The sequence below is a fragment of the Gnatocerus cornutus genome, chromosome 2 (genome assembly GCF_029298725.1).
Source record: "Gnatocerus cornutus isolate USDA-ARS CGAHR chromosome 2, icGnaCorn1.1, whole genome shotgun sequence".
NCBI classification, from domain to species: domain Eukaryota; kingdom Metazoa; phylum Arthropoda; class Insecta; order Coleoptera; family Tenebrionidae; genus Gnatocerus; species Gnatocerus cornutus.
In genome coordinates, this window is record NC_142234.1 from 19,315,810 (window position 1) to 19,330,747 (window position 14,938).

The 14,938-nt window shown below is 35.7% G+C and overlaps 1 protein-coding gene across 2 annotated transcripts in view; it reads left to right on the forward strand.

Annotated features, from left to right (window-relative positions):
• Window positions 1–14,938, forward strand: part of Shrm (shroom) — a 91,548-nt gene that overhangs the window by 15,509 nt on the left and 61,101 nt on the right. For both annotated transcript variants that reach the window (XM_088031207.1, XM_088031208.1), the window contains exon 2: window positions 13–231. In XM_088031207.1, coding sequence (XP_087887333.1) covers window positions 13–231 — 219 coding nt within the window. The remainder of the gene's footprint in view (window positions 1–12; window positions 232–14,938) is intronic.

A 14,938-nucleotide genomic window follows, 5' to 3' on the forward strand; every position in this document is an offset into this window, starting at 1 on the left:
CTAAATTTCCAGAGAGAGTGCGGAGAAACCGATCAACTTCACGCGAGGTTTACTGTTAAAATGGTTTCGCGAACTCCGATCTCTTCATTGGAACACGAAAGCAACACCAACTCTGGATCGCCAGGACCCGCTTCATCAAAGCGAAGGAAAAAGTAAGCGAAGAAAGCGCAAGGACTACAGGAGACACTCCTTTAACGAGCGTCAAGTCACACCACCACCCAACAGACGAAGGTAAGTGACTGTTCACTGTTCTTCCCACATGGTCTAGTTTCCTTCGCGATATTTATTTTTGAGTTTTAGTCGTCTCGCTATGTTTACATTTTGTCAACTTATTTTGTTTATCTGGTTTAAAATCGTGGTTAACACCGATCTACTAAATGACTTAACCACTTTTGTTATTTGTTTAAGTATGCAGGTATTAAATGTGTTCCCACACGTATGTTTTTCGTGTGAACCGTCGCTTTTATTCTTAAATGTTTTGTCGTTTTATGTACATACGAACAGGTAAATAAAAAGTGCCGTTGTTATAGATCTTGAGAATAAGATGTCAAGCAGTGTTAATTTTATTGCATAAAGCAGTTTTCGGTACCAATATTTACCGGTTTCAAGATGTGTCAACAGAGTTTAAAGCTAAAACTGCGCAAAGTTATATTAGTGTGGCACTCTGTACATCACCGCAGTGCCTATAAGTACTCGTGTACACTATAATTGATAATATCTTCACCATCTTCAACGATATTACGGTACTGGTCTATTCAGTTCGCAGAAGACAATCGCAGATATTTATGGTCTTTGAATAATCGGCCTTTGTGAGCGCTGATATAATAGATAATAAAAATACCATCGTTTCTTATTTTTATTACCATATATCTATTTACTTTTTTATGGACAACCGAACCATTAGCGCACCTTTAAAGGTGAAGCTATGTTCCTGCAACTTACAACTGTATAATACAATAGAAAAAAGTGCCATACGGCGTCCTGGTTGTTTAAACTAGTCTAGTTTTTCTTTACATCTTCAATTAAACCAGAAATGTGATGTGATAATTGGCGAATTACACTCATTTTAACTATATGTTCGTCCCAACTTCATAAATCATCTCTTCAAACTTGTACATTTAAAGAGAATTTACCGTACAATTACTCTGGATAAAATGCTGCACGTCCTTGATAAAGGTTAATTGCCTCTGTTGTATATATTCATGGGTATAAATCAAACATTTTTTACGTTATAACGTCTTTTAATGCAACGTTTATCAATTAGCCACAGTTTCAAATGTGGTTTGTCTCGGAGGCTGAGGTTTTTTGGTAGAATCGTTTACATAAAAGTTCGACCGAAGGAAGATGAATCCGCTGCAGGCTACACCAATCCGCATTTAGTTTTTATGAAAAGCTAATAAGGCGTGATTTTACATATTGAAATAAATTATCAATTATATTGCTTATCAAATCATTTTTTATAGTCGTAATTTATTCGCGCCCAAGGATCATCCGGCTTTATTAATGAACTAGAATGACATGAAATTCAAAATACACGGACGTGATGTATTTTTAACACTTTTTTAGAATTTTTAATATGTGTTTAGAACTTTTTAGGCCCATTTTTACAGCGCGCTGCAGCAACCAACAATACACATTTTTTATGGCGAGTGGTGACTACCTACCGACACCTCATTGTGATAATCGCAGTTGAATGCGACTGTGTGTGGTCACAATCGATCAATCACTGTTTCATATCAAACCCCGGAAACAATTATCTGTCGATGTTCGTGAAAATCAGATTTAAAGGTCTCCATTAAACCGATTTGCCGACAATGACGTAAATCTGCTTAAGCAGCGGAAAGATTGCATGTTGTTACATAGTTGACAACCTGAAGGCATAATGCTGAAACAGATTTCAATTTCTACAGATTCGATTGACGGGTTGCAATAGTTTGCAAAATGAAGGTAGATTGTCACAACACATCATTTCCCACGTTGCGACAAGCATTTGAATCGAATAATAAAGTCTGATATTTGAAATGGTGTGGATTAATCGTCGGTAATATTGTACGTTTAATTGCAATACCTTCCACCGGACGACCTTCGGCGCCACATCGTCGCCGTGGCTCAAAACATATCTAAACAACACCAGGCGATTCCTCAGATTGCTTCTGCAGAGTAGACACAGCCGACGGCAATAACACGCTAGACATTCCGAAAGAAAACGTTCCCAACATACACGCGATTGCAAGAGTTTTACCGTCGTCTCTTTTTGCAGAATTATTGCTCTTCCACCTTTGTTTTTATCACCAGACAACATCATAATTAAACTCGCTTCGACATTTTTCTAAATTTCACGCTGCTTTTACTACCCCTTCAATTTCAATTCAATGGATCCATATAATCGAAATTTACATTTGAATGTCTGTCTGGAAACCTTCGTTGCAAAATCAACACTTCAACTTTCAAATATTTACCAAAGAATACCTACGCAGTTCTTGAATCAATTCACCCGACCTGCTTGTTGATTTATGCATTTTTCACCACAAAAACCGCCATTTGGGCGGGCTTAAATCTGTTTTTCGGCTCTTACACGCTCGATGAGAAAATAAAGTAACGTTTTGCTTGTAACTTATTTTGGAGTCAAGTCTTGTACGTCCTCTGAAGGTTGAGGCCGGTTTTCAAGACGAATTTGCTAGTTTTTGTGCTGGCCGGCCAGAATGGAACCACAAAAACGGGACAACATTGCGACTTACATTAACAGGAGTCTTCAGCAAACGTTAAACAGGACTAACAACGATTCGTCACTGGCGGCCGAAAACCGAAAGTCTCTAAATTCATAAATCTTTCTCAATGGGATTCGGTCTTTTAAATTTATCAGTCATAGGGCGTCTAATGACTGTTTAAGAGTCCAATAACTCAAAATCTTGCCCATGCTGGTAGACCCAAACATTTTTGGCTCCCCCTAAAAAAATAAAAAACAAATAAAGTTGGAAGAATTTAAAAATTCCAAAAGGTCTTATTAAAATTTTACGAAAGTGAGGTTGAAACTGCCAAATAAGTAGTTGTCCCAAGGGTCCAAAATTTTGTCTATAATTTACATAATTTTGAGTTTTCTTTTTTTTTATTATATTATTTTATAGATGAAATTATCTCTGAAATGGTTTAAAATATTCTAAAGTTATTAAGAATCAAAAATACCAAAAGTTTCATTAAACTTTTTAAAAATTTTCAAGATTTTAACTTACATTTTCCAATGGTACAACTTTGCTAAAAACAGCTGAAGAAGAAAAACTTTTTTACAAAGTGAAAATTTTTTATGGCTTTCTTATAAAGTCTGAAATATGGAACCACAGCTTAAAAAATGGTGGATGCGCAAAACGGTTAATGCAAATGGGAATATTTCGGCAATCTTGGATGCAATTTAGTCATACCAATAAACTGTTTAGAAGAAATTTTCGGAAGTCATAGCATAACCAAGCACCGATTTCACTTCTTAGACCTTTTCCAATAACGGGCCATAAAAGGTGGACTTTTGAAATAAACCCTCTTAATGTTGTAACATACATTTTTATGGCATCGATGATAAATGGCCATTGTCAATTAATTATGACTGTCAAGTGTGGTACTTTATGACCCTGCGGGTGTTACATGATTATCAGATCTCTTCTGACCTTTAACTCTTTTATGATGCCAAAAAAATCCTTTAACCCGTGTACACGTCATCTGAAATAAAAGAATTAATAAAGATAGTATTCTAGCGCCAAATTATCATGACGGATTGCTTATTTTTAGTTACATTAAGCCCACAACCAACCATTTATCATTGTATTAAACAATACCGTATTTTATTTAATAGACGCCCATTGATTGTCCGTTAGAAATACTTTTCCTCCAATTTGCATAGAACCAAAGTTTTCAGTCTCAATTACATCGCTCGCCTTGAATTATACAAAAAGTGTGTTTAATTGGCCCATGGATGATAAATTGCCATTATCATGGCATAATGGAACGGAAGATATAAACAATTTTTGCGATGTTATATATAGATAACCCACGAAAAACAACTTTCATATCTTAAAGTCTGCACGTAATTGAGCTATTGTACAATTTTCACAGCGTTGAACTCTCGTACCCAATTTACGGTACTATTTCTTCTAATCTGGAAAAAGCTTCACTTTTCAAAATGAAATCCCAAGGACGCAAGTTCTGCTGCAATTTGTCGGAAAAAGAGACTCACGTCACTACCTGAAATTCGTGGTTGTATCTGATAGGCATAACAAAAAGTATAAAACCTTTTTGTAGTGCTAATTGTGATGTTCATGCGTGAAAATCAAAATACCAGCCCGACCCTGGTCGATTATGCAATCAAAAGAAGTTAATTTTACTTTTGAAGAGGTTTAAAGCGCGTTTAGTTGTCGGGTCCAGGTGCACTTTTAATTATTTTTTCTGGAACGTGTTTTTTTTAATATGGATAATAATAAATATTTTTACTTCTTGTAGGTAGGAGAAGACAGTTAATACTTCGAACGGTGCTAATAAAATATGTTTTATGGTGAGAAACTACATTAACACGGTGTTTTACAAAGGTAAAACACGAAATCGCCGTCTTATCACCGTAATGAAAGAACATGCTGTCTTCCAACGATAAATCATTGTCTGCGTGGACGCCACTGTGTTAAATGATTCCTCACATATCGATCAGAAAATTCAGTTAAAACGCAGTGAAAAGATATGGTCACTTAGGCACCCACAAGTCAACAATGCTTGGCACAAGTCTTGTATCTTTCGGTAAAATCTAAATGAGATACAATTAACACTTTCAAGAGAATTTTTCTTTGAATAACATACACATATTTGCATTCTATATGGGAAGATACATGACTCCGCGTTAAATATTTCGTTATTTATTAAACACGCCAGTGCTGATGCATCTTGCGTTTTATAACGAAAGATGCATGAGTGTTTACCTTAAATATTTCGTTATTTATCAGGCATGCTAGTAACGACGCACTATTTTTCGCGTCAGGCAAATATTCAACGACCATGTTCATTTTAATCAAACCGCACGAAGATTGCAAAGCAATAAAGTGAAATATCGGGTGTTTTAGCGCAGTTTTTGGTTCACTATTTCATGGCTAAATGGGACATAAACAATGATTATTGTTCCAGGTATTCAATGTTAAGTTGCAGATAAATCATTAGAATCATGACTTTCGGAACGGAGCAGATATAATAATTAAATAAAATAACGATAGAATTTCAGAACGGGCAATTAATAAAGGCCTTCGTTCTTCACAATTGTTATAATGTCATAGGTGAAGTACTCAACGAATTTAGGTCTCGCTACAAGAACAGATACGTACTATGCTAATAAGTTGCAACAAATGTGAATACTATCGCTGCTGAAAGCAATACAATACCATTGAAAATTGTATGACTTTCAGCATTTGTAATCTGGCATAATGTTCATTAAAATGCCACTGAAAGTGAAAATAAAAGTTATAATAAATGACTCAAGAGCAGTGGAAAACCAGAAGCAAATGATTTTATTTTAAAAATTATTACAGTTACTCTGTATTTCACACTAAAATTTTTATCATAAAATTTATGACTGTTGCTAATATTGCAAAAGCGGTGTTATGTAAATTGTTGTTTGAGGTACAAAAAACAATCATGTAAGTTATATTAGTGTAATAATTATGTCAAAATTCAATTTTGTTGTTACCATTTTGAGCAACTCAACAAACTTAAGTTAAGTTATTAGTACTCATTTTACGCATAACTTCACCAAGAATTTAAAACAATTAACTGAATTATTTGCGGAGCAAACTGAAGTTATTGGCGGTCATTTTACGCAGAATTTCATGCAGAATATAAATCATATGCTATTCTTCAACGTCTTGAACGTTTTTCGCCTCGAAGCCGCGTCTTGAAAATGACCCTAAAAAACCGTCTGAAAGTTTAATTCGGTCGATATTTCGTTTATTTATTAAGGAAATTTGACCTATATGGGTTCATTTTACGCAGAATTTCGCGCTGAATCCAAAACAACAATGATTTTTCTCGTCCGTCAACAAAAAACTGAATTAGAGGCGTTTGAAATTTTGTGTTGTCGCCAGAGGGCCAAAATTTTGAAGGTTTGAAAACGATTTTGCTCCGGAATTAAGGCGAATATAAAAAAATTGTTTTCAAAATCGTTTTTCTCGCGATTTTTTAGGAAATTAGATTTTCCGAAAGTCGAAAGTCGATATTTCGCCATCGTTTTTGTGCATATTCCGATTTAAAAAATTCGATTTTATCAGAATTAAGTTTGTTAAAAATTTTAATTTATTAGACGTGTTATTTATGATCATTTTTAGCAAACCAGGAACTAACCGGGAAAGCACTCAGTTGTTGAACAACAGTTGAATTTACCTATCTAAACAAAACAACTTTCATGTAAATTATAATAGATCTTCGACGTAACAACTCTCTAAAATTTAAATCCTAAATACCTTTTAGCCCGGTGACGCCTACGAAGATTTTTGGCACAGTTGTATAATGGCGTGACTGATTTTCTTCGCGCATCCATAAATTACTAGTATTTGGAAATAAGACTATTGGTAGTTTATCATTTTAATAGACACTAAAGAAACTATTAAGCGGCGCCTATGGTTGCTTCAGAATGACAAAACAGTTTTTTCAATAATTCAGTTCAGAACTGAACAGCTTTATTACGGCCCTTTCCTCGTTCGTAGTAAATCAGAAAAACCGCAACAAGCTCTAAGAAAGCTGTTGATACGGCTCTGTTCTATAAAATTTGAAATTCAAATCGGCTCCTTGCAGCATTGTTGTCGAATGTTCGCTTGGATCTAATCAGCGTCGGCATGCAATTTTTCATGTCGCATTAGGCTTTCTTGGGGCTTGACCTTCTCCATGCCAGGAAAACTGTTGAAACGAAGACAAGTATGTTAATGATGGATTATTGATTGGGGAAGTGTTGTTAGAAACAATCTTCAGCGTGGAACTGCTTCGAATTCCTGCATGAAGTATGCACACATACGTGCACACGTATCCACCAAGCATATATCACATGATCATCGTATTTTCCTGTCGATTTTTTGATTTAATCGAATATATGAGAATCGGATGGAATGTATAATCCATTGGGCCGCGGGTGGTCGATCCCGCTCTCCGCTCGTCACAATTCTTATCCGATTGCAGTTCTTGCTGCTCGCATAAAACGTCATGTCGCTTTGGTGGGACTGTTTTGTTCTTGTTGCTCGTCAATATTTACATGGAAGGACTAATACACACTGGCACCTTGTCCACTCAATGCGACAAGTAGATGACATTTACTTGAGCTTGCATCTTTTGCTTCTAATACTGACTCTATTTGAATATTTTTACACACTTTTTCTGTTTTTTTTGTACATTCCGACTTTACGGTTGTTTACACCGTGATATCACACAGTCTGGTTAACATTTCTCTTACGTACTTCACGATGGTCTCAGGAGGTCTCAAAAGACCAAACCTTCTTGGTTTCCAATACCCGCCAAATGAGTTTCTTCTAAAGCCTATTTCCATTTTATATTTGCTTATTTCATTTCTATCGGTCTGTACGCTATTCCGAACGTTCCATATTCGTTTCCGTTTACAATGTCTAATCTAATAAACTCTTTTCTTGGCCTAATTTAGTCACATTTTATAGTCCAGGCAAAATAAACATGAACCTCGGAATAATTTGCATAAGGCTGATTTTTTGTGTGGATCTTCATTTTATTGTTCTAAACAAATTGTCAAAAGTCCCATCGATAGGTGTGCTGCTAAAAAAGTTACGCGGTGGCAAATGTCAAAGAAAACAATTCTTTGCAAATATCTCTTCACGGATGATTCCAACGGCAAAAACACCTATTATAAAAATTGTACCTTATCAAATTTACAACAAAAAAAACTCTATAATATTTTTCGTAGGACTAATTGTTTTCAAGATATAGTGATTGTTTGCTTTGAAAATATTTGTTTTCGTTGACATTTACCACTTTAGCACACCTATAGATGGGACTTTTGACGTTTTGTATTCTTTGTACTATTCCGATCTTTTGAAATTTTTGTGTCTATTTTGCCTGGATTTTGTCTTTTGGCTTGAACCTGTTCCTTTCGTAATTATAATTTTCCCACATTTTGGAGTGGCATGTCTCACCGTAAAAAGTCCTGCACGTGTGTATGGTATTGCGCCATTCTGGTACATTCCAATTGTTGTTAAGTAGCAGTAACCGGAACTATTAAACTGCAAAAAGATCTGTGCAATAAAATAAATCTTGGAACAAATTATGTATGTGGTGCGGAAGTAAAACGTGTTGATTCTTGAATTAATATTATTGCCGTTGCGAAAAACATTGTATTGCACTGGATGCGGAGACGTCGCTGTTTTATGGCGGTGCTAGAAACGGCGCCAATTGCAATCATCCATTAGTATTCTAGTCTTTATGTCAGTGTTGTAAAAACGTTAAAAATAATTTCGTTCTGTCAACAGTTAACCCGATTGAGTGTACGACATTTCTTGGTGAAACTTGTCGATTGATAAAGGGTATAGTTATTTACCAGTTTGTAGGAGTTGTCAACCGATAGTGAAATATTACCATGTCCGTGAATAAATTGCGAAATAATTAGCAGCACTGACTTATGACTTGTGTCCGGATTGACCCCATGCAGTGTTCGGCTTATGTCATCTCATTACTAATAAATAAACCCATGATAAAATCATATCGATGTAAGTGCCACGTGAGCGGGATTTTATGAATAATCCACCCAACCTAGTCAACAATCACAAAATTCAAAGCATTTCGTTGGAATGTGTCACATTACAAAACGTAGCGAACGGGTTTTCGATATTTTGGAGAGTACCTACTCGATAGTACCAACGGTGGATGTTGCATGGAGGTGTCGTTTAACAATCGGCAATTTCACAGAATTCACACTTGTTTTGATGGGAGTGATGGAATTGCATAAATCATCTGTACAGAGGCTGAATTGCAAATGTCGGTACTCAGGATTTATTGTCAGGGGAACTAAAGTTCAAGATTGATCATTTTGTAGGCAATAATGCTTACTTGGTATACGATATTAATTTAAACGTTGCGAACTTTATTGTAATCACAACAAAAAAAAGACAATGAATTATGACAGAGGACAGTGGGAGATTTTAAATTTCAAGATTGGAGATAACGATAATCGTGCCGAACCACAGATAAATCAGTGGAGGATAAAAATTGTTTTAAATACGGTTAATTAAGACTTGTTTTATTCATTTAGCTTTTATTTTTAATGAATACAAACAAGCGAACATTGTAAATCAAAGGTGAATGTGAGCGGTCCGGGATTTTGAGTACCAAATCTGATTTCTGGTCGTGGATTTCTCGGTGCAACAATTACACAAAATCGAACAAAGAAGCGTCATCGGCATCCTAGAGTGTTCCAAATTCACTCCATCGAGGTTAAGCATTTTAAGAATGCAGTTTTGCGAGTCTTTACTCGTTATCAATGTAAAAAAGCCACGAAGCTATCAGGTTTGATTTACACGAAACTTCGATTATTTGTGAATGTACTGGATCCAAATTAGGGTATTATTAGCGCGCCGTTCGACCCAGATGGTGACCTTGATATTGTGATTGTTACCATAAGACCGTACTTACTTTACCTTTAGGTCGCGCAGCTGCGATGAGAATTAGGACACAATCCTGAACAATGAATCTTCGTTCCATCGCTTTCGACAATTAAAATTCAATTACGTAAAGCGTGGCGCATTGCAGAAAAATTTGCATTTCGTTCGTGTCCACTCAAGGGTCAAAACCTGAGATTATTGTTCGCTAGGAGTTGAAGGCTGGCTTATCAACTCTTTGTGTCTAACCTAACAAGACAGAACAATAGTAAATGAAATCATTTGTAATACAATAGTACAACTCTCCGCAAAAATCGATTGATTGATGTTCGGAAAAGGAAGGAGCTAAGGTCAATGTCAAAATTTTAAAAATACTCAATTTCAGCATGGATGTTTGTGATTGAATAACAATACTACACGTCCATGTAATTTCTTCTTGGGCGCGGACATGACCTAAAATAGAAAGATCATACTATAGATAATAAAAAAAATCAGCAATGACAGTTTGACTGGTATATAAATGAAGAATAAAGCACTTCAGAGCTTTATAACTAATACAATAAATTAAGCCATTACATCATCATCCAACTATTGAAGTATCAAAACAATTGCACATATGAGGTGTAACTATACCATGTATGAAGCAGCTGTCGCCAGATTCAATACGTTGATTGTATGGAATTAGTGTTGTAATCTAAATATGAACTGAAATTTAATTTATTCACGAAGAACAATGAAAACACCTGTAGACAGCCATTGGGCTCGTACAAAGCACGAATTTACATAGAATATTAACCAGAAATAACAAGATAATTGGTCTATATCCACGGAATGCCCATTATGTAACTTTTGTTGTAGCAGGATATAAATTCTCTTCTATGTCAGTAGCCCTGACTTCCATTAAAATGCTCCAATAAAAATCCAATTTAAATAATTCATTTTATGATATAGTAAAAAGAAGCTATCAAGCTTCATCTGCCAAAAACGATACGTTCAACCCATGAATAGAACTAATTAACTAAACAAAAAACTTTATTTATTGATTATAGATTTCTATCAAATCATGTTCCAAAATAAACGAGTTAATGATGTGATTGTAAAAAATAAATACAGCGGCTTCAGTTCAAAACTCTATTTCCTAATAGTATTTGTCTAAATACACACCAAATTTTATGTTAAAATTTCGAGGGGACAATGATGTCAACTTTGCCATCTAAAAATAGCAAAGCAACTCAGAAATAACACCGTAAATAATTAAATAACTGTCACTGAACCACCACGAAGAGAGTCGTCTATTCGTTTTAATTGCTGCGTATTGTTGGTTGTCTAAACCTAGAAAATGAAGCTTTGAGCTTTTTTACGTCTTGACCGGTGGCGGAGCTTTTCTGTTTTGAGTTTATAATAAATAAAAATAATAATGAGCCGTCCACTATTAGTATAAATTATTAATGCTTTTTAACTATGCCGGTAAAGACAAGGCAGATATTTAAAGTCTTATAAACGTCGAGCTTGAAATGGTATTGCAGATGAATTATAAGCAGCCTCGCGTTGTTGGAATTTTCACATTAACATTTTTCATAGGAGATTTTTAACACTTAAATCGACAAGCGATATAAGAAACTTTATGCTAGAGTTTTAAAACAAAACAAGTTGGAAATTATGAATCACATCAGCCACAATTTAATAAAACGTGATGTACTGAGAAACATTAACGAAATGAACAATTTATTTGCATTTTCCTTTGATTAGATTAATGAACAAAGTCTATAATTTAGCATTTTTTTATACTTAAGTTAATAAACAACTCACTGGTTTATAATTTGCGTCCATCAGCTTGTAATCAATTTGAATATCCGATAAGTAAATAAACGATATAGCGCCAAAGCAAATGCTTCCGGTAATCCAAATCTGTCATTTCCCGGACAAACTTCGCATCGTCTTCCGGATAATCTCCTGATAAGCTACAATGACCGGTATACGACTTCCGTTGTTCTTCTCGTTGAAATAATTAACTCCTGTAATCGATACTGGAGTTTTTGTGCGGAAACGCGTACTGCTTGTGGTATTCAAAGGAAAAATTCAAGTTTCAATACAACTTTAAATGTTGTGAAATTAAACCATTATTGCTTTTATCCCACACTAAAAGGCTAATATTTATTGACTTTGAACAAATACACCACACAATACTTGCACGCTAATTTTCTTAGAACGACTTCAATTATTGTGGTCTTCACACGTCAATTTGCCTACGAACAATCCAAAATAAAACGAAGCTGTTATGCTACTAAATTGAGATATTTTACAGATAATAAAATTCCGTTCTTGTAAGAATGAAAAAATAGATCGACAACTGTACATTACAACAAAACGAGTTTTCGGCGAACAACATTGTACGTACAAAATGTGTGGTAAATAAACACAACGCTTTGGATTTTTGAAAAAAAAGTGGAATGCTCGGTAGTTTCCAAACAGAGCAAAATAAAATGTGGCAGGTGTGTAAAATAATGCTACAGGTGCACATTTCTTTGAGAAAAACCATTTCCTGTCCCTTTGCGTGATCTAACATTCCTTGAAAAGTCTCGGCATTTCGTGAAACGACAATGTGGAAGATGCTTCAGAGTCACTGCGTTCAAGAGTGCACCTTCGTCTATCAAAGTCATTTATGACTTGCGTATTAATTATTCTTGAAGCTTTTAATAGATGAGCCGGAACTGGTGGCGCCGTCAACATATTTACACTCAGTAGACACTTTTCGACCACTTTCTCTCAAGTGAACTCGACCCCGAAGACAAGGATGCACCTCATCTTTCTACGATACAATGTTACGTAATGAACAACATGATCATTATAATAATGTAAACAGTGACTTAATTATGGACGAATGCAGTGGTGTAAGGGAATTGGTGGTCATGATGGGATGATTGAGAAGAAAGTTTCGAAGGACATCCGTTTGCCTTCTTGGTGATTACCAGTGTCGTCTTCGGTTAGAAAACAGATAATAAAATAATATCTTAATGACTTTGTACATTAAAAATCCTTGTGAGGTATGCAATAATTGTAGGCAAGACCATTACGGGAATTTTTATGGGTTTTTAGCTGTCGTAGCGAACATTTTCATATATCTTTGTTTCGAAAAACAATTAGTTTTTATATTTCACAAAACACGCTGGAAGTGGGTTGCTTAATAAACGCAGTTATATCGCCGGATTTGTAATAAATGAGCTAAAAACAAATTTAAAGTTTGCTGCCCAGCTGTTGAGTTACTCCCGATTCCCCTTAGTGTCAATACTTTGGTTTTTCTGGAATTCTGTGTGCATTTCCTGACAGTTCTAGAATTCATAAAAAAATGTATAAATTTATCTGAATTGCCCAGGAACCTTTAGGATTCTTTCAGGCTTTGGAACTATCTGAGATTTCCTAAAATTCTGCGGCATTATAAGATGTTTCATTAATTTTTTTAGGTTTTTTAGTCACCTGAACATCCTGAATTTGCAGGAGATCTTTTGCAGTCTCTCACTTTATTTCTTCTAATTGTTAACGAAAAATCCTGCTTTTATGGGGTTTTCTGGAATTCTGAGTGCATTTTCTGGAAGTCCTAGAACTCATAAAAAAAGTATAAATTCATATGGATTGCTCAGGAACCTCCAGGATTCTTCCAGGATTTGGAACTATGTGAGATTCCCTAGAATTCTGCAGCATTATAAGACTTTTATAAATTTTTCAGGTTCTTTATTTTCCTGAAGATCCTGAATTTGCCGGGGTTCTTTTGCAGTCTCTCACTCTCTTCCTTCTAATTGTTATCGAAAAAATCCTGCTTTTATCGGTGTAATTTCCGCGCCATTGTCGGCTCCTCCGAAGATCCATCACAAAGAACCATATCCCGATTGCATTGACGCCTTATATAACGGTCGCTTTGTGAAATATCACAAAAACTTGCGAATACGATAAAGCACCATAAATATTTGTGAAGGCGTCGGCGATTATGCAAAGCAAGACATCTTTACGACTTTTCCTACTTTGTGGTTTAGTTTAGTCTTATCTATTTTTATTTATTTCACCAAATTGCGTACACTTTCACTAATTTATGAAAATATCAGTGTTCACACATCTTGGTTAATTGCAAATTGACTTATATAATGACCCTTTTCTTTGTTTGGAGTCAACAAATTTCGTTCCACCTACGAGGAGATTGGGATCGGGGCTTTGGAATTTGCATTTCGGTATATGCATTCGTTATAGTTAATATTTTCATCTCCAAACGTGCTCCAACTAAAAATGAAACGATCAACGATTAAATGGGCGATGCGGATAAGTGCGGCGTCTCAAAATACAATTGTCTGGCTATTTTACATTTTGACAGATAAGGAATATGCAGAGTGAATCAGATTCACGTAAACGTGCGCCTTTATGATTCCTTTTGACCTTTGCTATTGAATTGCCCATTTTTGGGGCGGTGTTTCCGCTTGTTTCGTGTGAATTCTAAACCAGAGATGTTTCGTAATCTGCGTTGTTTACACAGGTAAAGTGTATAATCTCACGGTTTCGTGATGCGCCCTTGTCGTTCCTTAGGGGCCGGAAACGCTCAATCGATCACAGTTTTTTTAATTATTACCTCACACATGTTTCAATTTTCCAAAGAGCAATTTAAAGAATGCAGAATTCCAGGTATCGGTTTTCGCAGTAGAGACTTCGACTCTAAGAAAGTTTCATCCGTGGCGCATATAATCGCACCAAATTACTTCTTTTCATCGCAAAGAACAGATTAATTTTTGAGATAGAGACGATGTGCTTAATGGCACTCTAATTTAAATCCAAATAAAATATATTAGCCTTGATGTCATTGCGGCTTGATAATGATATTTCGCTCCAAGTGCATGAATGTCATTCAGTCGATGTCCATTAGCCGTTCGCGGAAGTCATTGGCTTCTTCAAGGTCGTTCGCGAAGAATTCCTTGCTCCAGTGCTCCTTGTTCCCGAGGGAGTCGGTCGCATTAACAACAAACAAACCGAGCTTTGACCGTTGGTGTACGCAAATGACCCAGACTGTTGGGGGCCTCTCACAAAATTTCAGAACCGGTTCTGGATTCATTTCAGAAGCGAAAATCATTCGAAATTTAAAGAAGAGTCACTGGAAAATCAATATTGGACCACCTAATACCGAATATTTCCCTTTGTTGGATCCACGAAACAAAGCTTGGATTTATTTCGAGATTCGTGGCTTTCGGGGCAAAAAACTCTAACGGGTTTTGATGTCGCGAAGCGAGAGGAATTTGATATTCTCTGGTACATCGACTTTTTAATTATCCTCGCCT